The sequence below is a fragment of the Rhinoderma darwinii genome, chromosome 3 (genome assembly GCF_050947455.1).
Source record: "Rhinoderma darwinii isolate aRhiDar2 chromosome 3, aRhiDar2.hap1, whole genome shotgun sequence".
NCBI lineage: Eukaryota > Metazoa > Chordata > Amphibia > Anura > Rhinodermatidae > Rhinoderma > Rhinoderma darwinii.
Window position 1 is genome coordinate 94415870 of NC_134689.1, and position 23640 is coordinate 94439509.

General features: G+C 41.2%; 1 protein-coding gene across 1 annotated transcript; it reads right to left on the minus strand.

The window, feature by feature from the left end:
* Window positions 1–645: 645 nt before the first annotated feature.
* LOC142751041 (uncharacterized) lies at window positions 646–22422 on the minus strand. Its single transcript, XM_075860010.1, has 10 exons — window positions 22338–22422; window positions 12828–13028; window positions 11618–11759; window positions 10654–10720; window positions 8688–8782; window positions 5393–5547; window positions 4023–4206; window positions 3154–3266; window positions 2225–2318; window positions 646–1738 (listed from the first exon to the last, which is right to left on the minus strand). Exons 2-10 carry the CDS (start codon window positions 13010–13012, stop codon window positions 1658–1660), a joined length of 1116 nt encoding a protein of 371 aa, XP_075716125.1. The 5' UTR covers window positions 13013–13028; window positions 22338–22422; the 3' UTR covers window positions 646–1657.
* Window positions 22423–23640: the final 1218 nt, after the last annotated feature.

The following is a 23640-nucleotide window of genomic DNA, read 5'->3' on the forward strand; positions in this document are numbered from 1 at the left end:
ATTATGCAATGTATAGAGCCGGAAGCAGTTGGCTCCGTACATAGCTAAGCGGCTGTGCTGCCGAACTGCAGCTCTGTTCCTATTCACTTGAATAGGAGCAGAGCTGCAGTACTGCAGCTCGGCCGCTATTCAGTGGTCGGAGCCAACTACTTCTGGCATGTGCGTCTGGTGCTCGGTGGCAGCGAGAGCGGCTTAATGGTGCGGGGTCGGCTTAATGGTGCGGTGTCGGCTTAATGGTGTGGGGTCCGAGTATTGGACCTCCACAGATCATGAAATGATGACCTATCCGGTGGATAGGTTATCAGTTGTCTAGTAGTGGACAATGCCTTTAAGGTTTAAAATACCTTTGGTATTAAGGGGTTAATATTCATATAACTCAAACTGGCACATGAAGTGAAATAGTCTGTTATCTAAATGTTATTAGTTTTCATGCCTCTCCATTTTGATGTCTTTCATACCGCTTTAGTTTTACAACCTACTTGGAAAACTAAATTAAATGAAATCCAAGATTACTAAAAGTAATTTTATTAATAAAAAAAAACAAAGCCATACAAATGTATACACAATACACAGTTTTTATTAAAACATTTGCACACAAATAAAAAAGCTTCAGTTTTTATATATAAAACTTTAAGTTTGGTATGAAACAAAATATTTTTTTTCGTTCTTTTTCAAATAGATGTTATCCGTATGATTCTATTATGGAGATATCATTGCTAAAAATACATATCAGGCTGGTAGTGGTGTCTATAGACCCTTTTACACCGGTCGATAAGAGGCCGGTGCAGCCGATCGCCGATCAACGAGACATCATTGATCGGCGCTCGTTTGCGTCTGTCACATGGAGCTATGGATGGGGACGTCCCCATACATTATTATCATCTCGGCAGAGCATCTCCCCGTTTACACAGGGAGATGTGCTGCCGACAACGATAATATTTAACTTTTTTTAAAACAATACGACCAGCAGATGATCGAGTGTTTGCTCATTCATCTGCTGATCGTTCCACTGTTTACACAGGGCAATTATCGGCAACGAACGTTCTATGAACACTCGTCTGCAAGATAATCTGCCAGTGTAAATCCCCCTTATGTTAAAACTACAGTATCTCAATTCTTTGCTGGTATTGTGTATAATCCGATTGTATTGATAGCTACTAACAATACATATAAAATCTGGTACTATGATCCACAGAGAAGATATAACATTAAATATAAAATATAAAGAGAGCAGAAAAAAAATTGAAGTAGAATTTGTTTTTACCGTAATTAAATAAATATCAGTTGTCAATGAGCAAATATTAAAAGGCTGATATTTATTCAAAATATTTCGTTTCCTATTCTCTTCTCTCTCGCTTTTTATGTATTTAATGTTCTATATCCCGTGGATCAGAATACCGATAGGTTATTTCCTGGCCGCTTTAATAACTTTATATATTTGATTTAGCTCTATTGACAGTTACTGTAGTAGAAATACAATGGGTCTCATTTATCTAAAATTTCAAACAGAAAACTGGCCTTGTTGTCCATAGCAACCAATCACAGAGCAGCTTTCTCTTTTCTAGAGCAATTTGAGGCAACATGCACAAGACCGTTTGTATTTTGTGGACTGTAAACAATGGTGGATATAATAATCATTTACGATTAAGCTTTACTACTATTTGCTACTATATTGATTGTTTGCCTTGTAGTAAGCCTTCCACAGTCTCACCGTCCTGTCCCATGAAACGGAAGCATACTGAAAAGACAGAGACAGGTATTAACATCTATGTTTCTTACTCATGGCTAATTGTTCAAAGTGTAGCTAAACGTTTGACAACATGTGATAGTGACATGTCAGAAGTTTGGATTGGAGGGGGTCCGAGCATTGGGACCCCCACCCATTGCTAGAACGAAGCAGCTGAAGCGCTCGTGTGAGCCGCTTCGTGTTTGTTTGGCTTTTTCCGAAAAACCGATGTATCGGAGTACAGACTCATAGATTTTCTACTGAGTCCGTACAACGATACATTTATTTCCGGAAAAAGTCGAACAGACACGAAGCGGCTGAGCGCTCACACGAGCACTTCAGCTGCTTCTTTCTAGTGATTGGTGGGGGTCTCAGTGCTCGGACCCCCACCAACCCAAACTTTTGACATGTCACTATGACATGTAGGAAGTTTGTCAAACGTTTAGCTACACTTTAAACCAGAATTTTTTTTAATAATAATTTACTTTAACACTTTACCTGCTTCATCTCTGGAATGTGCAGTATAGAACGGATTAAATCTGTGTGTCCTGAATTACATTGGACCTGAAGTAGAGTGTCTGGATCATAAACTCTGGAATACAGAAAATTGTATATGTACAGAAATGCTATGACCAAGCAAGAAATAAATAAATATAAAGAAACACATATATACGAAGATTTCCATCTTCACAGCTCAGCCCTATTCTGAGCAGCAAAACAGTGAATGGACGAGAGCATCACTAGGTCTAAAAAAAAAAACACCTTAAACTTCATGATCAGGAAGGGTTACAGGTAGGGGAAAAACAAAAATCTACTATTGGGGTTTTAAAATGCGCCCACCCACCCTTGGGCAATTAAGATCAGCATGATAGCTTTCAGAGTTGCCCGAAGTAGCCTCCAACTCTGCCTATCCCTTGTCCCAGGCCTGGTCACAGTGTTCGTACCCCACATATCACAGATTGATGGCATAACCTAGAGATCACCACATCACTATGGAGGGACTATGTGGCTGTAGCCTTGGACAGTCTACTGTGTTCTCGCAATATTATTGGGCACAATTCAGGATTGTCTGTATGTCTAGCGGCACCAGAGCTAAGATGCAATATTGATATGATGGGCAATGATGGATTTTAGTAGGGTGGCCAAAGTATACAGCTGTGCGGCTAACATATAAAAAAAACCTCTCATATTTCTCTGAAGCATGTACCAGTCCTTCTTTCCCAGCTCCGGGGTCGGGATAGAAGGAAGCACCTTTTGATAATTTGCCTCAGTAGAAAGGCTAGAATAAGCCATATACATGGACCACTACTATATTGATGTGGCTATTATCATTATAACTTTATTATTAGACCATGTTTATGTATGATTTTATATCTATATTTATAGTAAACACTAATGTGAGGATTAGGAGAAAGATGAAATGTTACCTTATTGTGTCATGTACCCCGGCAGCAATGCACCCATTTATTTGATCAACGCAAATACACATGACCACTCCCTTGGTGTGCAGGATTCTCTCACATTGTGCACCCTCTTCACTCTGCAGATATTAGAAATGGCGGTAACAGATAGATTAAAAAGTGTTCATGTGTGAATGAGAAAATTACCATTAAAATGCAGTAACAAGAATGGAGCTAGAAAGTATCTATAACTGAGTCTGTATAGTGTGTATGCATTGGGCCTACCTGCTATAGTTATCGCGCATTATGCTTGCTCTACTACGAGTGTTAAAATATCTAGATGTCAAAATACTGATGCATATTATTGACCAAATCTGCAATATGTGTTGAATGAGGCCATATTGGTTAACAGTAAAGCAGTCTGTAAGACAGAACCTGAAATATTTTACATACCGTCAGTATTTGCTATGATCCTGGATTAAAACTGAGCGTTTTAAACTGGGAAATGTTGTTTGGGTGTTCTCCATTGAAAGTAATAGAAAGTCTACTGTGTATAAAATATCTTGCACCAAAATGATATCTTTATTTCTAATATTATTTTGCACCCCTGATAAAGCTGTGATAATGGAGATACTCGTGTGGACTGCACACCAACATGGATCTATAGGAACATAGCCTTCATCGTTCCTTATGGATTTCAATTTGGTGTGTGATACATTCTGGCGTGCACTTTGTTGCATTACGTGTGGTGCCCACCTAGATAAGCTATTGATTTTTTTCAAATATTGTTAGAAAATATTTAAATCTATATCTATACGTTGAATTGTCCTCTTTGTGCCATGTGTGAAGTGGCAAGTAGGGATCAGTAGGGTATCTGTGACACCTATGTTTTCTACCCATATTCGAATAGTCCCATCTTCAGAGCCTGTAATCCACTTGTCAATGAGATGATGCCAGACAATGGAGGTGACTTCTGCCTCGTGTCCTCTCAGAATATTTACAAGGGTCATCTCAGAACTTAAAGCTCCAAAATGGCGGATATAAATGTTTCCATCGCTAGAAGAATAGGCAAACTCCCTCCTAGAACATATAAAACATAATCATTTAGAAGTTTTTAACTCCAGACATGAAAAGCTTGGATGTCTATATGTAATTTTCCATCACAAAAGTACCCTTTATTCCCAAACAGGGGCTATAAGGAAGAGAAGATATTGCTGAGAAACTATAATGAGTTCAATGGTACAATTCTGGGCACCGTTTGTAAGATTGATATAACTTTAAGAATAAGCTGAAGGATGGTTCAGGGGTCAAAGGGCGAAGAGATGTTTCTTCAACTCTCCTCTGGATCAGTATAGCACAATGTAATATTAAGTCGAAAACTCATCTATTTTAACTGCTTATCTTTTGCTTCTCAAAGTTTATTTTAGTAATATCTAGCATGCGTCTAACTCTGGTCAGTAGATGACCACTGCCAACATGTGTCAAACGATCTCTACTTTATTGTTCTGTTCAGTTTATAAGCTATATATTCTCATTCCAATTCGGTTACTAAAGATGGCTATACACAATGAGATGTCCCTCGAAGGCTGTTTGGGAAGTATTAATATTCATTAATAATTGCAAAACGTCTCAACATTTTGGAAATTCATCTTTGCAATGTTGAGCGCTTTTTATTGTGGGAAGGGCCCAACATATGGATTCTTGGCTTTAAAATTTTACCAAATATCACAACATGAATGGGCCATTTGCATTGGATGCATTTTCATATTCAAACAACAGACCGTGAAACACAGTCAGCAACTGGTCAGCTAGTATGATGGCACAAAATTTTTATCTGTCGGACTATGTCAGTATAGGTTTTTTTTGTTTTTTTTTGAAGGATGAAATAGCGTAGTAGAACGCGCGTTTCCATCTCTTGGGATCCCGCAAACAAAAGTATACTGCGCAGTAAACATTTTTATAACAAGAGAGGCTATAGGTCTAAGATATACAGTGCAGCATGGGCTTATCAATAGCCTTTTATGATGGATACGTTAAACGGATGCCTAACAATGGCATCCATCACCCATAGACTATAATGTTGTCTGTTTACCGTATATGTCATGAACAGGATCATGAGAGTTCACGATGTATATGTTTAACATATACCATTTTAGTCTTTGGAGACAGATACCACTGTTAGGCATCCGTAACAGCCAACATTTAATGTATACGCTGGGAGCTTTTCCTAGGCTTTAAAATGTAGTATGAAACGGGCCTAACCTACCTCTTTGGACAATAACATATGTCCATTATGACACCATCGCAAGCTGTTTCTCTATGTTCATTCCAGTGATCCAATTCTGGTCTGGAGAATGTCTCAGTGAGGGTGCATGTAAGTAAATCCCATACACATAGTCTTCGGTCCCATCCACCACTCAACTACTGGAAAAAAGAAGATACATTGTATGCTCACAATGGCATTCTTCATGTGCCATTTACATATGCAAAATACAACTTTAAAGGTACTTCTTCACAACTTTGAGTTACCTACTGCAACCTCTGTACTCACGGTTGCCAACCTCAAATATTTTTTTTTGAGGACAACTTATTCAAAACCACATTGAATCATAAAGATTATAAGTAATATATGTCTATAGGGTAGAATAGTGATATGAACATATTTTCAGAATGTACTGTGACCTCTAAACCAATGATAATGGCACAAAGTCACTCAACTTCAAAAAAAATCACGGACTCTGGAAAAAAGACCCTTATTTTTACGGACTGTCCAGGAATTTACGGACGGTTGGCAGACTGTACTGCATGCAACATTTACATTTAAAAATATTTAGAAACCCTTTTTCATTTATCATGTCATCATCTACCTCACTATAGGCTGATACTTATAGGGATTTTACTTTCATTAATTAGATGTAAGTACTGAATATAGACCATAAATAATGTGTTTGGTCTTTTTTTAAACGTTGTAGATATGCACTTTTTATTTATGAAAACTTCCATGGGGTGGCCATATTGGAGACACACACTTCTTTACTGTATAGACAGTACAGCAAAGTGTGTGTTCTACTGTATATTGGAGGTGAAATTAATGTAAAAAATCATTACAGTCTCCAGGAAATTATGGAATATAGACCCTTCCCCAAAGAGTGACAGGATAGATGCATACAGTGTTATCTGGTCCCCAAAACTCCTGCAGTGGTCACGTGCCATTCATTGGTTACGTTCAGCACAAGCCAATCGTTGGCCTCAGTGATCACGTACCATTCATGGCAGCATCACCACTGAGACCAGCGAAACGTTGCTAATGAACGGCACATTACTGCTGCCGGAGCTTCTGAAACCAGAGCAGCAGTAAATGGGGCCACACCTTGCAGCGGGGGCCCTTTCAGTGGTGAGTATATGACAGATTATTACTTTACACCATACCCTGCCCTGCTGCCGATTTCCAAAAGTCCTGCATAACCTCTGTAACTCAGGGATGGGATTTGGCTGGTTTTCTCTGGTTCTCTCAAATTGGTTGTTAAAATAGCACCCAGTTCGGGGAACCAGGGAGAAGAGAGATTCTGATCCAGTTCCCCTTGGAATTAATTGTTTTGGCGTCATTAGATACAATTGAATTATCAGGCGCTGAAGCCCTCGGTGCTTCCTTTTTGATACAGGCGGCGGGATTACATCATCACACCTCCTGGCTTGTTCCCCAGTAGCCAGGCCTGGCCAGAAGAGACCGGACCTACAAAGCTGGATGACAGTATGAGAACTCAAATAGATAAGTGTTGTCAAGGGGCACAGTGTACATTGCTAATTATTTCAGGAGGCACAGTGTATATTATTAAAAAAAAATCTGGCGGCACAGTGTATATTATTATTGAATTTAAGGGGCACAGTGGACATTATTATTTAGGGACACAGTGAATATTATTATTCAATTCAGGGGGCACAGTGTTTGGGACAGTTTTTAAGGGCATAGTGAGTAGCGCTATACTCAGGGCACACAGTGTATGGCACTGTTATGAGCAGCAGGTCTGTTCTTGCAGGCTTGTAATCTCCTAGCTATTAAGCAGCAGCTAAGGCAGAGAGGTAAAGAGAAAATCTGCAGATGCAACGCCTCTTCCCCCTCCCTATCTACAATTTACTCTGGGTGGGTTCTTTGAGGACTGAGAAGGTTTCTAAACATTTATATAGAGACTACAAGGAGGGAAAATGGGACTAGAGGTGCTGGGAAGAGAGGATGAGTCCACTCTAACCTAAAAAGATATATTACAAGGTTTAAAAAAGGTGTTGTCTGCTTTGGACAATCCCTTTTTGTTAGAAGGTCCCTTGATTGATTGCTCACAGGGTGTCCTGCACAGTGATCAGTTGTAATCTGTTAGTAAATTTGGCAGCAAATGATTAATTTTACTGTAGCGCCATCACAGGAGATTTTAAAGGGGTATTCTCATCTCAGACATATATGGCACTTACTTCAAATATGCCATTGATGTCTGATAGATGCGGTTGGCATCTTTGGTACCTGCGCTTGTGTTGAGTTTGGAGGTCCCCAAATCCCATCCCCACCTGGCGAGATGGTCGCTGGCTCCCAAGTCCCGTAAAAAACTTTCGTCACACGGACGCAGGTATTTCAATGGGGCCGTTCACACAGCCATTGTTTTAACGAACCGTGCGAAGGGCCTGTGGGGAAACAGGACATGTCCTATTTTCGTCCGTTTTCACGAATCGTTTAAAAGACTCAAGTGTATGAGGGGTTCGTGAAAAAACATCAGTTTTTCATGTCTGAGTTTGCACTCGTTCGTGTACGTCCAGCCTAACTCCCACTTCTATGCGAGTTATGGAAACAGCGTAACCCAACGAGCTTGGCTTTTCCTCTAAACCCGGCCACTTTGCTACTAAATCTCCGCATGGATGTAGCGGCCAGCGGATGTCTCACCAAGTGGAGATGGGGTTGGGAGATCCCCGACCTTGAGATAGCTGTGGGCACCAGAGCTGGGATCTGCATCTATCAGACATTTGTGGTATATCCTATGGATATGTCATATATGTCTGAGATGGGAATACCTCTTTAAGCATGGGCTGTGCATGGACATGCTGGGTCCTCAAGTGTGAGAGGCACTCTTTGAAGCCGCTCCCTGCCCTGACTCATTGATGTGTCTTGAGCAGGGAGCCTCAGAATTCACCAGTGGAGTATTTGAAAATGGATTATGTAATAAAGACAACCCATTTAATGTATTTATGTTCTATTAACATATGCATAACAATTAGAGTTTGTTCATATGGCATGTACTTAACGCGTTTCTGACGCGTTTTACGCGCCAAAAAATGCATAAAAAATGCATGCTTTAAGTTGTGTCAAAAAAGAAGCGTCAGGTCAATTCTTGGCATCAAAAAATGCAACAAAAGCGCCTGTATTTTAAAAAGCGCTTTACAAAAACGCTAAAGATTTACTATAAAACAATCATGTTGTGGCAGGTAGCATAATATCTCTTACTGTATTTGCCTTGAAAGTTCTTTTGAGCAATAAAGCATGTTATAGGCCCCAATTGTATACACTGATCTATACCCACCAAATACACAGAGGAAGAGCTGTTTTCCCTTCCAACCACGGCCAGGGCTGTGACTGCTTTAAAATGACCAGCTAATACCTTCTTGCAAGTGAAACCTGAACCATACAACAGGAAACAATATTAATAATATAACAACTTGGAGGACTCACAATATAAAAACATAATAGTTGACATATTGTATGTAGGAATGAAAAAACAACAGTCGATCATTTGGCAAACTATATTTGTAATAACGCCACTCTACACAATATTTTCCTTAAAGAGCTTTTCCACTTTAACTTAAAAAAAATAGTTACAGCTCTGTGACAACAAGAACATGCAGGCATTACAGCTTGTATAGAGATTGTCATCCATTTTTTGATACTTTGCATGCAAAAGCTTGGCCAAATGCTTTTTTTGTATGTCTTTGGAGCAATTATTGTAGAATCATAGGAGAAATATATTCTGCATTGTGTGATTTTCTTCCAGTCACTGTAACAGCAGCTGTCCTGAATGATATTACTTTCACTAAATAAAGATGCTTTCATTAATAGATAGTTGTAAATATTTAACCAGGACAGATTTTAAACGCCTGGAAATAAACAATGATAAATTGGGTAAATAAAGACACACTACCAAGTCACATAAAAGTCAACTGGGATGCCTGCGACCCTTTGGAAAAATTCACTTGAAAATTAAAGATACTGAAAATGGCAACGACACTAAAAAAGTAAATGATATAATTTACCTAAATTTCCACAAGGGAATATATCATAAACTAATATTGATAAAGTCCCCAAAGTTGATGACACATTTAAAGCCCTATTACACAAGCCAATGATCAGGCAAACGAGCGTTCATATAAACGATCGTTCCCGATCATTGCCCGGTATAATTAGGGCAACGATCAGCCAATGAACAAGCTCGTTCATTGGCTGAGCTGCTCTTTTATGCAGAATTAAAAATCATCGTTGTCGGCAGCACATGTCCCTGTGTAAACAGGGACATGTGCTGCCGACATGATGAAATGGTATAGGGACGAGCGATTGTAGTAACAAGCGCTTGTCCCTATACATATCCATTCACTGCTACGTGTGATAAGAGCAAACGAGCGCCGATAAACGGGCAGTCTCATTGATCGGCGCTCATTTACACGGATCATGTCTTAACTAGGAAGCTAGGAAAATAGTGACAACCCCTATAGCAGCTGCAATGCGATCCATTTCTTGTTGTCAGTTTTGAAAGACAGCTGAACAAGTGTTTTATAAACTTGGGGGAAGAACAACTCAAGGACTTATTAATTGGTGATTTTCTTATTTTACGTGTAAATGCTCTTTAAAGGAATGTTTTTCTTACTATGGAACTTTCTTTTCAATATGCTAAGTCAATGTGCTTATAGAGAGGATTTTATCTGCTGAGTAGTGACCTGAAATCACTGCAAAGTCTGCACGTGTTATGAAAATCCACAACTACTCCACAGCCAGCCACTGCATGGGCACATAGTCTAAGGGCACGTTCAGACGTGGCGGAATGTTTTTCCGCTGCAAATGTTGGTGCCGATTTGAGGCAATTATGCAATGAATCTGCACCAACATTTGCATATTTGACAGGTAATTCAGACGTTGCAGATATCACAGCGGACTTGCCACAGATTTCAGTTTTTGCATTGCAAAGGCTGAAATCCGCAGTGAAATTCCGCTTCTTCTCCGCAATGGAAAGAGCATGCTGCGGAGGGAAAATTCTGCACCGCAGCCTAATTTCCGGAAAGTAATTTTCTGCAACGTCTGAACTAACTTTCCTAAAAATGTATAGAAAAAATGAAAAAAACAGCTGCTGGAGAATTCCACTGCGGACTGTCGGCAGCGCAATTCCACAGCAATTAAACCACGTCTGAATGTGCCCTTATAGTGCACGCTAAAGAGTTAACAATTTGTACTTGGCTTCTTTGTTGTAACCAGGGGCTATTCTGTACCATGTTGTCACTCACCTGCCAGATGCTTGTTTATTAACATGTCACTTTTGTCTGTGTTTAGAGGGTCCTCATTTCCTGGAATCTGAGGGGGAAAAAATTATAATAATTCTAAAAAATGTTTTACAGCAAATTTTATATTTTCAGAACATGATCATATATTGTTATATGTTATATTGATGTCTTTTTTTTAATGTTATACTGATTTATTTTATGATATAATGCTTTAATGTCATTTTTTATTTTGTTTTATATATTTTATTAATTTATTTTAATTTTATTTATGTTATATTGAATTATTGTTATTTTATGTTATACTAATATATTCTTATTTTATGTTGTAGTGATATATTGTTATTTTATATGTTATAGTTTTTTTTATTGTTATTTTATATATGATATTGATTTATTGTTATTGTTTATATTATATTGTTTACATTTTTATTACAATTAATGCTTAAATAATTGCTTAAATAGAACTTGAAATGAGTTTATTCCTTGTATGACACAGAATGTATTTTACTGTGCTAACCAGGAAAAGAAAACCGTTTTTTGGGATGTTTCATACAGTATGTTAATATCTTTGCAGCTTTATCTAATTGTTCAGTTCATACCAGATTGAACTTTGTTCTGTAAAATTCATCTTTATTCTATGAGAATATTACAATTATATACTGTAATGCAGTTGAGTGATGTTCGATTTCCAATCTCCCTTTTGCTACAAAATCGTACTTATCTGGGGTCCTGAGATTCTAATATCTAGATGATGAAGTATGAATTTATACTGACCAATGTGCATATTATAACAGTGCTCACCATGTGTAGGCTCTAATAGTCTGTGGGTAGCAGCCGAACATGAGAACTCCAGGATCCTCATATGATGAAACCTCAATAAATTTAAATTTGAAGGTGAGGGTGCTAAAGTTAACTTATTTTTACCTGAGTTTTAATCTGAATTTGCACATCAAAATGATACAGTTACCTTTATGAGACGCTGTTCGTCATCCAGAGAGAAACTGTCTTCATAAAATGGACCTGTAACAGAGTCATCAAATTCCCACAAGTATATGTCCCCACTTTCTGTAGCCATGATCAGTAGATCCATTTCATCAGTGAACAATGACCTATAAAATATAGATCGGTTAATATAGAGAACTCTCTTTTGTCATCCAGTCACTGGAATCTGTATATAAGTATTGCAGACATGTTTCCTTCTCTTCACTCCACACCTCTTTCCATAGGCCTACTTTGAATTTTGTTCTTACAATGATTAGTATACAAGTAGAAGGTACTCCTATACTAAGTTAAGAATGATCCCATTATATCCCATATGCACGTTATTTATCCCTTAAAGGGATTGCCCCACAATGATATATTCAATTTTTCTTAAATAGCATACAAGAAAATGTAATTGCAATCTTTTAAAAGAAAGGCTCCTGTGTCTAGATATTGCTTCTACATAGGTGTTATGATGTCACCTGGTAGCTTTTCATTCCTATCTCGGAACATCCACCATATAGGTTCAGTACTGGTGAGAAGCTGCTCCTAGTGCGCCGGTTCTTATTGCCTGCACAATGGCCTGCACAATACCATAATGTCTTGTCATATGTCTATATGACAGTACGTTATTGCCTGTGTGTTTAAAATGTACAGGCATCTGTTAGGGCATACCTAACAGTTACTTATACTGGACAGGGCGCTCCCTGTTTTCTGTGACCATCATAGGAATCATACTGATGTCATACTACTGGAATAATGTGCATACTGATCACAGTACAGAGATAATGCTCACAGTGATGTCACGGCATAGAAATAATTCACACAGTGAGGTTGCAATGCACGATAAATTAATATACTCAGTAAAGTTACAGTATAGGAATTCGACAAACAGTGATGTCACTATACAGGCAACAGGAATAAAGCACACAATAATTTCATAGCCACAGGAATAATGCATACAAAACATGCACACAGTGATATCACAGCACAGATAAAAAATGCCCCCATTTAAACCAATCACTAACTACACTTTACCTCTAAGCGAGATGGGCTCCTTTAGTTGTTTATCCCCATAGCAGCTGTGATACCTACTATCCTGGTAGGTATGTCTATGATTATTGCTTAAGATATAATAAAAGTTATATAAAGAATTAATCAGCACATAATAAGCACACAGCAGATTAAACTCTTACTTTGTATATCCACAGAACTTTTTCTGGGTGGTGAGCAGTCTCTGATTATTAAATATTATCCCCTTTCTCAATATTCCCGCTGTCCCTGGTCGTTGAATCCTGGACGTAGGCCTCTTGCTCTGCTCTTTTATTTGTCTCTGTAGAAGACATCGCAGTCCTCTCCTCTCCGGCCTGGTGTCCTCCATGTTGTAGGACTCTTTGCTTTGAGAAGCATACTCATAATGTCAGAATACAGGGAAATATATAGCATGTAAATCACATGTAAATGTATTTAACATTCACATTCCCTTTATTTATAGTCTGCAAAATAGTCTAAACTGCTTGTCCAAATTTAGTTATAGGTATTTTTCGATTTCAAAATACAGCAAGATAAAGCCATAACTAACAAACAATAATATACACCCTACTAATAGTTTTCTTTCCACGTGAATAATCACATTATATCTGCTTGCTTCTCTATCTGTATGAAAAGCCAGTTGTAATACTCATGTCAACAGCTCCTAAAAGCATGCCTGACTTCTCATGTCAGTAAATATTAATATCAACTTGCTGTAAAAATAGAGAAGTATGGAAGAACGACTCAAATGTCAACATAAATTTCAGCTAACCAGATGCCTTTAGCAGAGTTAAAGGGATTTTCTGAGTTCATGAAAAAACAAAACAAAAAAACAAAATACTGAAATTACATTTGTACTTATAATGTATAATAAAAATGTTCCTACCCTAGCATTATAATTACTTTGCTGACGCTATCTGCATCCCCATCGCGCACTGTTTGTTTACATCTCCAGGCATCTCCACCAGACACCAAAGTAAGGCGATGTTCTGTAAAGTGGGGACCGCGCATGCGTGTTCCCTGCAGCTGAATTGACCGACCCCTGTATGTCACGTCACTAGTGACATCTCGTATACCGGTTGAGTGTCTAACGGCTCCTTCACCATAGGATAGGTATACGGGATGCCACTAGAGCGGGACCCAAAGATTACGTCACAGGTCACGTGATGTGTGGCCGCATCTAGAAACGGGGGCACTATTCTTAAGGTAAGTAAATTACAAATTATATCTTGCATCCGAGCTAAGCTCAATATGAGCAGTAAAGTAAAACCCCTTTAATGGTTGCAATAGCAATGCCATAAATTGATCAGCTAGATCAAGAAGGAAAAATTTAGTTACTCAGCACCTCCAAAAATAGTAAAATAAATGGGCTGGTGCAAAAAATAGCATTAAGGGGTAAACTTTCAACAAACTTCTGACAGCCCCTTTGTTTCTGTTCGGCTTTTTCCGGAAATCAATATAGCGGATTACGGGCTCATTAGAAAGTATGTGGGCCCGTACTCCACTACATCGGCTTTCCGGAAAAAGCTGAACAGAAACAAAGCGGCTGAGCGCTCACCCGAGCGCTTCTGCCGCTTCGTTTTAGCGATTGGTTGGGGAGTGCTCGGACCCCCACCAATCAAAACTTCTAACGTGTCAATGTGAGATGTCAGCAGTTTGTTGAATGTTTAGTTACCCTTTAATTTAAATATGGTCCAGCAAAGACAACCTCAACTGGAACAGATGACGGACTACTGGTGTCTATGAAACATGATCTGATATTTATTATTGATGATATGACATGTGGGCAGGGAACATTATTATGTTATTAACTATGATGCAATTAAAAGTGGACATGCACTATACAGCTGTGGCAGGCCCTCCGAATCATATCCCTGGTAAACCTAGTTGTAAAGGATCTGCCAGGCACTACGTCTGTGGATAATCCCACGTTTGATTGGAATACTGGGGATCTCACCAAATGGGGTAGTGAATGCCTGACGTCATGTCTTTCGGTTAACTCTATTTCTCCCCGTGAGGAGGTAAACACGCTACCTGAGTTTGTTCAGGACTTCGCTGATGTTTTCTCTAAGGAGGCCTCCGAGGTGTTGCCCCCTCATAGAGATTACGATTGCACTATCGATTTGGTACCAGGAGCTAAGCTTCCTAAGGGTAGGATATTTAATCTTTCATGTCCTGAACGTGAAGCCATGAGGGAATATATCCAAGAATGCCTGGCCAAGGGTTTCATTCGCCCCTCTACTTCTCCTGTAGGTGCTGGCTTCTTCTTCGTGGGGAAGAAGGATGGTGGTCTTAGGCCGTGCATTGACTATCGTAACTTGAATAAGGTCACTGTAAGGAACCAGTATCCCCTTCCTTTGATTCCGGATCTTTTTAATCAGGTTCAGGGGGCCCAATGGTTCTCTAAGTTTGATCTACAGGGGGCGTATAACCTTATCCGCATCAAAGAGGGGGATGAGTGGAAGACTGCGTTCAACACACCCGAAGGTCATTTCGAATACCTGGTCATGCCCTTTGGGTTGTGTAATGCCCCTGCTGTCTTCCAGAATTTTATTAATGAAATTCTGAGAGATTACCTGGGAAATTTTCTTGTAGTGTACCTTGATGACATACTGGTGTTTTCCAAGGACTGGTCCTCCCACGTGGAGCATGTCAGGAAGGTGCTCCATGTCCTCCGGGAGAATAATCTGTTTGCGAAAACCGAAAAATGTGTGTTTGGGGTACAGGAGATACCATTTTTGGGTCAAATCCTCACTCCTCATGAATTCCGCATGGACCCTGCCAAGGTTCAGGCTGTGGCAGAATGGGTCCAACCTGCCTCCCTGAAGGCGCTACAGTGTTTTTTGGGGTTCGCTAACTATTACAGGAGATTTATTGTCAACTTCTCGGTCGTCGCTAAGCCTCTTACGGACCTCACTCGCAAGGGTGCTGATGTCCTCCACTGGACTCCTGAGGCCGTCCAGGCTTTTGAGACCCTCAAGAAGTGCTTTATCTCGGCCCGTGTGCTGGTTCAGCCCAACCAAAGGGAGCCATTTATCGTGGAGGTTGACGCGTCCGAGGTGGGAGTGGGGGCTATCTTGTCCCAGGGTACCAGGTCCCTCACCCATCTCCGCCCCTGTGCTTACTTCTCCAGGAAGTTTTCGCCCACGGAGAGTAACTATGATATTGGCAACCGCAAACTTTTAGCCATTAAATGGGCTTTTGAAGAGTGGCGTCACTTCCTGGAGGGGGCCAGACACCAGGTAACGGTCCTTACTGACCACAAGAATCTGGTTTTCCTAGAATCTGCCCGGAGGCTTAATCCGAGACAAGCTCGATGGGCGCTATTTTTTACCAGATTTAACTTTTTGGTTACCTATAGGGCTGGGTCCAAAAATATTAAGGCTGATGCACTGTCACGTAGTTTCATGGCCAATCCTCCTTCTGAGAAGGATCCTGCTTGTATTTTACCCCCTGGTATAATCGTTTCTGCCACTGATTCTGATTTAGTCTCTGATATTGCGGCTGATCAAGGTTCAGCTCCCGGGAACCTCCCTGTGGACAAGCTGTTTGTCCCCCTGCAATACCGGCTAAGGGTACTTAGGGAAAACCATGACTCCGCACTATCTGGTCATCCTGGCATCTTGGGTACCAAACACCTCATTACCAGAAACTATTGGTGGCCTGGGTTGCCTAAAGACGTTAGGGCTTACGTCACCGCTTGTGAGGTTTGTGCTAGGTCCAAGACCCCTAGGTCCCGACCTGCGGGCTTACTACGTTCTTTGCCCATTCCCCAGAGACCTTGGACCCATATCTCCATGGATTTTATCACCGATTTGCCTCCATCTCAAGGCAAGTCGGTGGTGTGGGTGGTAGTAGACCGCTTCAGCAAGATGTGCCACTTTGTGCCCCTTAAGAAACTACCTAATGCCAAGACGTTAGCTTCTTTGTTTGTTAAACACATTCTGCGTCTCCATGGGGTCCCAGTCAATATCGTTTCTGACAGAGGGGTACAATTTGTTTCTTTATTTTGGAGAGCCTTTTGTAAAAAGTTGGAGATTGATCTGTCCTTCTCCTCCGCCTTCCATCCCGAAACTAATGGCCAAACGGAGAGGACTAATCAATCCCTGGAACAATATTTAAGGTGTTTCATCTCTGACTGTCAATTTGATTGGGTCTCATTCATTCCCCTCGCCGAATTTTCCCTGAATAACCGGGTCAGTAACTCGTCAGGGGTCTCCCCGTTTTTCTGTAATTTCGGGTTTAATCCACGGTTCTCCTCCGTTTCTCCTGGTAGTTCCAATAAGCCCGAGGTAGAGGTCGTTCATCGGGAACTGTGCACAGTCTGGGCCCAGGTTCAGAAGAACCTAGAGGCGTCCCAGAGCGTACAAAAAATTCAGGCTGATAGAAGACGTTCTGCTAACCCCCGGTTTGTCGTCGGGGATCTGGTGTGGTTGTCGTCTAGGAACTTGCGCCTTAAGGTCCCGTCCAGGAAGTTTGCTCCCCGATTTATTGGGCCTTATAAGGTCATTGAAGTCCTCAACCCTGTATCCTTCCGTCTGGAGCTGCCCCCATCCTTTCACATACACGACGTCTTTCATGCCTCCCTCCTTAAACGCTGCTCCCCGTCCGGGTCCCCCTCGAGGAAACCTCCTGTTCCCATTCTCACCCCTGAGGGGGTGGAATTCGAGGTGGCCAAGATTGTGGACAGTAGGATGATCCAGGGCTCCCTCCAGTACCTGGTCCATTAGAGAGGATACGGGCCGGAGGAGAGGACTTGGGTACCTGCTCGAGATGTTCACGCTGGGGTATTGGTCAGGAGGTTCCACCTTCTCTTCCCCACTAAACCAGGTCCTCTTAGTAAGGGTCCGGTGGCCCCTCATAGAAGGGGGGGGTAGTGTAAAGGATCTGCCAGGCACTACGTCTGTGGATACTCCCAGGATTAATCAATCGACACCTGAGGCCGGACCTCTTAGACTGACTCCGGCTCCCACCAATCAGGGTGGCAGGCTCAGGAGTGGGAGAGCCTATCGTGGCCTGGTCAGTCTGAGTTAGCTCCGCCCCCTGTCCATTTATACCTGCCGTTTTCTCTTCCTCATTGCTTGTGATTCTTCCTGGTTTCCTGGCCTTGCTACAGCCTTGCTTAAGCCTGCTACTGCCTTGCTTCAGCCTTGCTACAGCTTCCGCTTATCCTGCTTCGCTCTGACCCCGGCTTGATTCCTGCTCCTTGCTCTGCGTTCGTATACTTCGTGACATTCCAATTCTGACTGGCTCGTGGTCCACTCTGGTTTCCCCACGGTGTTCCGTGGGCTACTGCCCCTTCCCTTGCTTGTTCCCTGTTTGTATTCCCTTGCACTTAGTCAGCGTAGGGACGGGCGCCCAGTTGTACCCCGTCGCCTAGGGCGGGTCGTTGCAAGTAGGCAGGGACAGGGCGGTGGGTAGATTAGGGCTCACTTATCCCCTTCTTCCTGCCATAACACTAGTGTGCTCTATTGAAACCTAAACAAAAGCCCTTATAGTAGGGTATGTTGTGCGCAACCTATATAGATCACACGAACAAAGAACGTTTTTCAAATACAGAAAATCACATATGAAATAGTTTTATTAAATCATACATATAAATAGTAAGTGACAAAGCACTTCAACAGACATTTAGTAAAAACCATACATGTCACAAATAAAAACAAACATAGTGGGTAGCCTGGATATATAGACAGTGTCAAGGCCTTTGAGTACTGTAAAATAAATAATTCATAGGGGGTGTTATATACCTACACTACCGTTCAAAAGTTTGGGGTCACCCAGACAATTTTGTGTTTTCCATGAAAACTCACACTTATATTTATCAAATGAGTTGCGAAATGACTAGAAAATATAGTCAAGACATTGACAAGGTTAGAAATAATGATTTTTATTTCAAATAATAATTTTCTCCTTCAAACTTTGCTTTCGTCAAAGAATGCTCCATTTGCAGCAATTACAGCATTGCAGACCATTGGTATTCTAGCTTTTAATTTGCTGAGGTAATCGGGAGAAATTTCACCCCATGCTTCCAGAAACCCCTCCCACAAGTTGGATTGGCTTGATGGGCACTTCTTGCGTACCATACGGTCAAGCTGCTCCCACAACAGCTCTATGGGGTTGAGATCTGGTGACTGCGCTGGCCACTCCATTACAGATAGAATACCAGCTGCCTGCTTCTTCCATAAATAGTTCTTGCATAATTTGGAGGTGTGCTTTGGGTCATTGTCCTGTTGTAGGATGAAATTGGCTCCAATCAAGCGCTGTCCACAGGGTATGGCATGGCGTTGCAAAATGGAGTGATAGCCTTCCTTATTCAAAATCCCTTTTACCATGTACAAATCTCCCACTTTACCAGCACCAAAGCAACCCCAGACCATCACATTACCTCCACCATGCTTGACAGATGGCGTCAGGCCCTCTTCCAGCATCTTTTCAGTGGTTCTGCGTCTCACAAATGTTCTGTGTGATCCAAACACCTCAAACTTCGATTCGTCTGTCCATAACACTTTTTTCCAATCTTCCCCTGTCCAATGTCTGTGTGCTTTTGCCCATATCAATCTTTTCCTTTTATTAGCCAGTCTCAGATATGGCTTTTTCTTTGCCACTCTGCCCTGAAGGCCAGCATCCCGGAGTCGCCTCTTCACTGTAGACGTTGACACTGGCGTTTTGCGGGTACTATTTAATGAAGCTGCCAGTTGAGGACCTGTGAGGCGTCTATTTCTCAAACTAGAGACTCTAATGTACTTGTCTTGTTGCTCAGTTGTGCAGCGGGGCATCCCACTTCTCTTTCTACTCTGGTTAGAGCCTGTTTGTGCTGTCCTCTGAAAGGAGTAGTACACACCGTTGTAGGAAATCTTCAGTTTCTTGGCATTTTCTCGCATGGAATAGCCTTCATTTCTAAGAACAAGAATAGACTGTCGAGTTTCACATGAAAGCTCTCTTTTTCTAGCCATTTTGAGAGTTTAATCGAACCCACAAATGTAATGCTCCAGATTCTCAACTAGCTCAAAGGAAGGTCAGTTTTATAGCGCCACTAAACAGCAAAACTGTTTACAGCGCTGCTAACATAATTGCACAAGGGTTTTCAAGTGTTTTCTAATCATCCATTAGCCTTCTAACACAGTTAGCAAACACAATGTACCATTAGAACACTGGAGTGATGGTTGCTGGAAATGGGCCTCTATACACCTATGTAGATATTGCATTAAAAACCAGATGTTTGCAGCTAGAATAGTCATTTAGCACATTAACAATGTATAGAGTGTAATTCTGATTAATTTAATGTTATCTTCATTGAAAAAAACTGTGCTTTTCTTGCAAAAATAAGGAAATTTCTAAGTGACCCTAAACTTTTGAACGGTAGTGTATGTAGTCATATAGTGGGTCAACACTAACCCTCCAACCCATGGATAGATATGTACAAAAATTACCACAGGTCCTCTATAAGTATAAAAGGTCCAAATACAGGGTACATCGACACGCGTTTCACCACAGCTTTGTCAGCTGTGAAGTGTATGGTTTTTACTATATGTCTATTGAAGTGCTTTATCACTTACTATTTATATGTATGATTTCATATAACTATTTTATATGTGATTTTCTGTACTTGGAAAAGTTTCTTTGTTCATGTGATCTATATAGCTTTTGTTTCATAGAATTCTTTATTCCAACACCAAACCCAAAATATGTAAAAAGTTTTGGATCGGCAACAACGTGAGTATTCTACAAGATCATATCCATCCACAGGGGCGGATTACAATGAGGGCAATATGGGCAAGTGCCCGGGGCCCGAGGCTGGAAGGGGGCCCAGTTCGCCCCGGTTCTCCCTTACCGGCTGTTAAAATTACAGCCGGTTCAGAGAACCGGAGTGAACTGGGACCGCTCACCCAACCAGTGGCTATACACTACACTACGCACTGCACAATAAAAAAGTTACTATAGTAACGGGAGCCGCGGCCCGTTACTATAGTAACTACAGTACTCACCTTCCTGTGTCCGATGCGAAGCGCATGACGTCACCACCATCCTGAGTCAGGACATCCGCCGCGGCTGAAGAGCAGGGTAAGTTTGATACCCCTTCTGCTTGAAGCTGATGGCTTGGGGTCCGACTCCCAGGACCCCCGCCAATCACCTGTTTTGAAGGGGACGCAGCGCTCGTACGAGAGTTGGTGCTTCCCCTTCATTCCGGTCACTTGCTCACACTGAATCCGTGTGGGCGATTCACAGTGTGAGCGAGTAAGTGAAATGAAGGGGAAGCAGCTCTCGTACGAGTGCTGCGGCCCCTTCAAAACAGGTGATTGGGGGGTCCCGGGAGATGGACCCCAAGCCATCAGTTATTGATGGCCTATCCTGAGGATAGGCCATCAATGTTTAGGGACTGCACAAACCCTTTAAGCCTAGAGGGCCCATGCAGGCTTAGAGGGCCCATGAGACAGGATCACAGATTGTGTGACGCTGTCTGCTGGGCCCTGTATCTAAGCCAATCACATGGTAGGCTTAGATACAAGGCCCATGTGTGATCCTGTCTGTTGGGCCCTGGATCTAAGCATCTTACATAAGCACATGGTAGGCTTAGATACATGGCCGATGTGTGATCCTGTCTGATGGGCCCTGTATCTAAGCCTACCACACGTTACTAATCGTTTTTGTTGTGTTTGTGTTTTTTTACAGGTTCGGTCGTTGGACTACGTCGGATTCCAGGACTACTTCGATGACTGAGTTTTTATTATCAATAAAATGGTTAATGAGGGTTGTCTGGTGGTTTTTATTTCAATAAAATATTTTTTATATGTCTTTGTTTGTTTTTTAAACTTTATTATTACCGCCTTAGTAATGGACGCCGGCTGATTGACAACGTCCATTACTAAGGCGAGGCTTAGTGCTAGCCGGTACAGAGGCTAACACTAACCCTCGTTTTATGATGTACAAATTTATATGGCAGGGGTTTAACTGAATTTGCAAATGATCTCTGTACTGAACTGTATTTGTTCTGGTGCTGTATATATGTACTGAGCTTGGTTCTGGGGCTGTATATATGTACTGAGCTTGGTTCTAGTGCTGTATATATGTACTGAACTTGGTTCTGGTGCTGTATATATGTACTGAGCTTGGTTCTGGGGCTGTATATATGTGCTGAGCTTGGTTCTGGGTCTGTATATATTTACCTTCTCTTAAGGTAAAAGTATATGTTAAATCTACTTTTACCTTAAGAGAAGGTAAATATATACAGTAAAAACTAAATCCAAAAAACCATGGAGGAATCTCAGTTTTTTCCAATTCACCCATTATATGGTACTTTACATGGTGCCAATAAAAACTATAATTCCTCCTGCAAAAAAATAATCCTTCACACACCACTCCTTTGACGTAAAAATAAAAAAGTTATAAAGCTCCTGACCACTTCAGTGTCTCAAAGTATTCTGCTTTCTTTCCTCTATATGGCTCATTCCGCTTTTACAGCTAAATTAAAACCGTGCCAGGTCTGTGGCCGCCTAAACAGAAATCTGCAAATATATACAGTACAGCGTCTCCGGAGTTGGGGGGGGGGGGGGGGCGGCCCAGACCTGAAAATGTGCCCGGGGACCAAGGTACTCTTAATCCGCCCCCGTCCATCCAACAACAGCAATATGTATATGGCTGGAATCTTACATTGACATGTATGTAGAATGTACCTGTATGTAAAGGGAGACAGATCATTTCTTTTCCATTTTTCCACAATGCCACTGCTGTCACCAGTGAAAAGTAACAATAATTTCTTTCCAGCTGGAAAAAATAAAAAGTTTAGAAAGAAATAATACTGAGTGAGTATGCATGGTCATTTCCATACATTTTATTCACTATAATGGGTGAATGACTGCACATGCATGGTCATCCCATCAATGAGGTGTTACAGAAAACAGACATTATGGCATGCTTAGTTGATAAATGTGCATTAAATGTAAATGTACAAAATGACACCGAATGAAAACGCCAACAAAAATTCCTTAAAAAACGCATGTTTCATTTTAAATACACTATTGAGTGCAGGAGGCGTAAGACTACAGTTTTTGTGGCAGTTTTTTTTTTAGCAAAATACATGGCTGGATCCAAAAAGAAGGAAAAATCTAAAGGCCTCTTTCACACACAGAACATTTCTTGTATTTTAAACTTCATAAAAAAACACTTCTAAATAGGCTAGCATTTTTCAAATGGCGTTTTCAGTGGCATTTTTTGTGGCGTTTTCATTTAGGCCCCATACACACGACCTTAGAATTTCACTTCTATATCACCAATTCACTTCTATTGAGCACGGACACCTTCCCGTTTATTTACGGAATGGTGTCCGGACCGTAGAAAGCCATTGCAAAACATAGGACATGTGCAATATTTTGCTTTTTACAGACCGTGCTCCCATACTTTGTATGGGAGCACGGGACAAAATCCCGGTGGCTGTCGGCGGCCGGCCGTGCCCGCAATCACAGGTAGTGATTATGGGCACGACCGTGTACAAGAGGCCTAAGTGTCATTTTGTACATGTGTTTTTTATTGTGTTTTTGAAGTCCTATAGAGTAGCCAATGGGGAAAAAACACCTGAAAAAACGCCATACCCAGAGCATGCTGAGTTTGGAAAAAACGCCACTGACCACAAAATTGCCTCAATAACGCCACAAACCAAAACACAGTTGTGTGTAGTGCATTTGATACTTTACTATACACTTTAATGTAACATCTGGCCATACTAAAAAAAAGCAAAACAAAATGCTAAATAATAACGCCATTAAAAATGGCACCAAAAACGCAGTAAAACGTTTTGTGTGAATTCAGCCTAATACGTCTTTTCTCTTTGGTACGCATTCCTTTGTTTGGCTCAAAGAACTGCCACAAATACTGCACGTGTGTTTCCAGCCTAAGGCCAGGATCACACACACAGTTTTGATGCAGTTTTTTGTGGCAGTTTTTGGCTGAATTCTATTATCCAAAGCCAGAAGTTGGTCC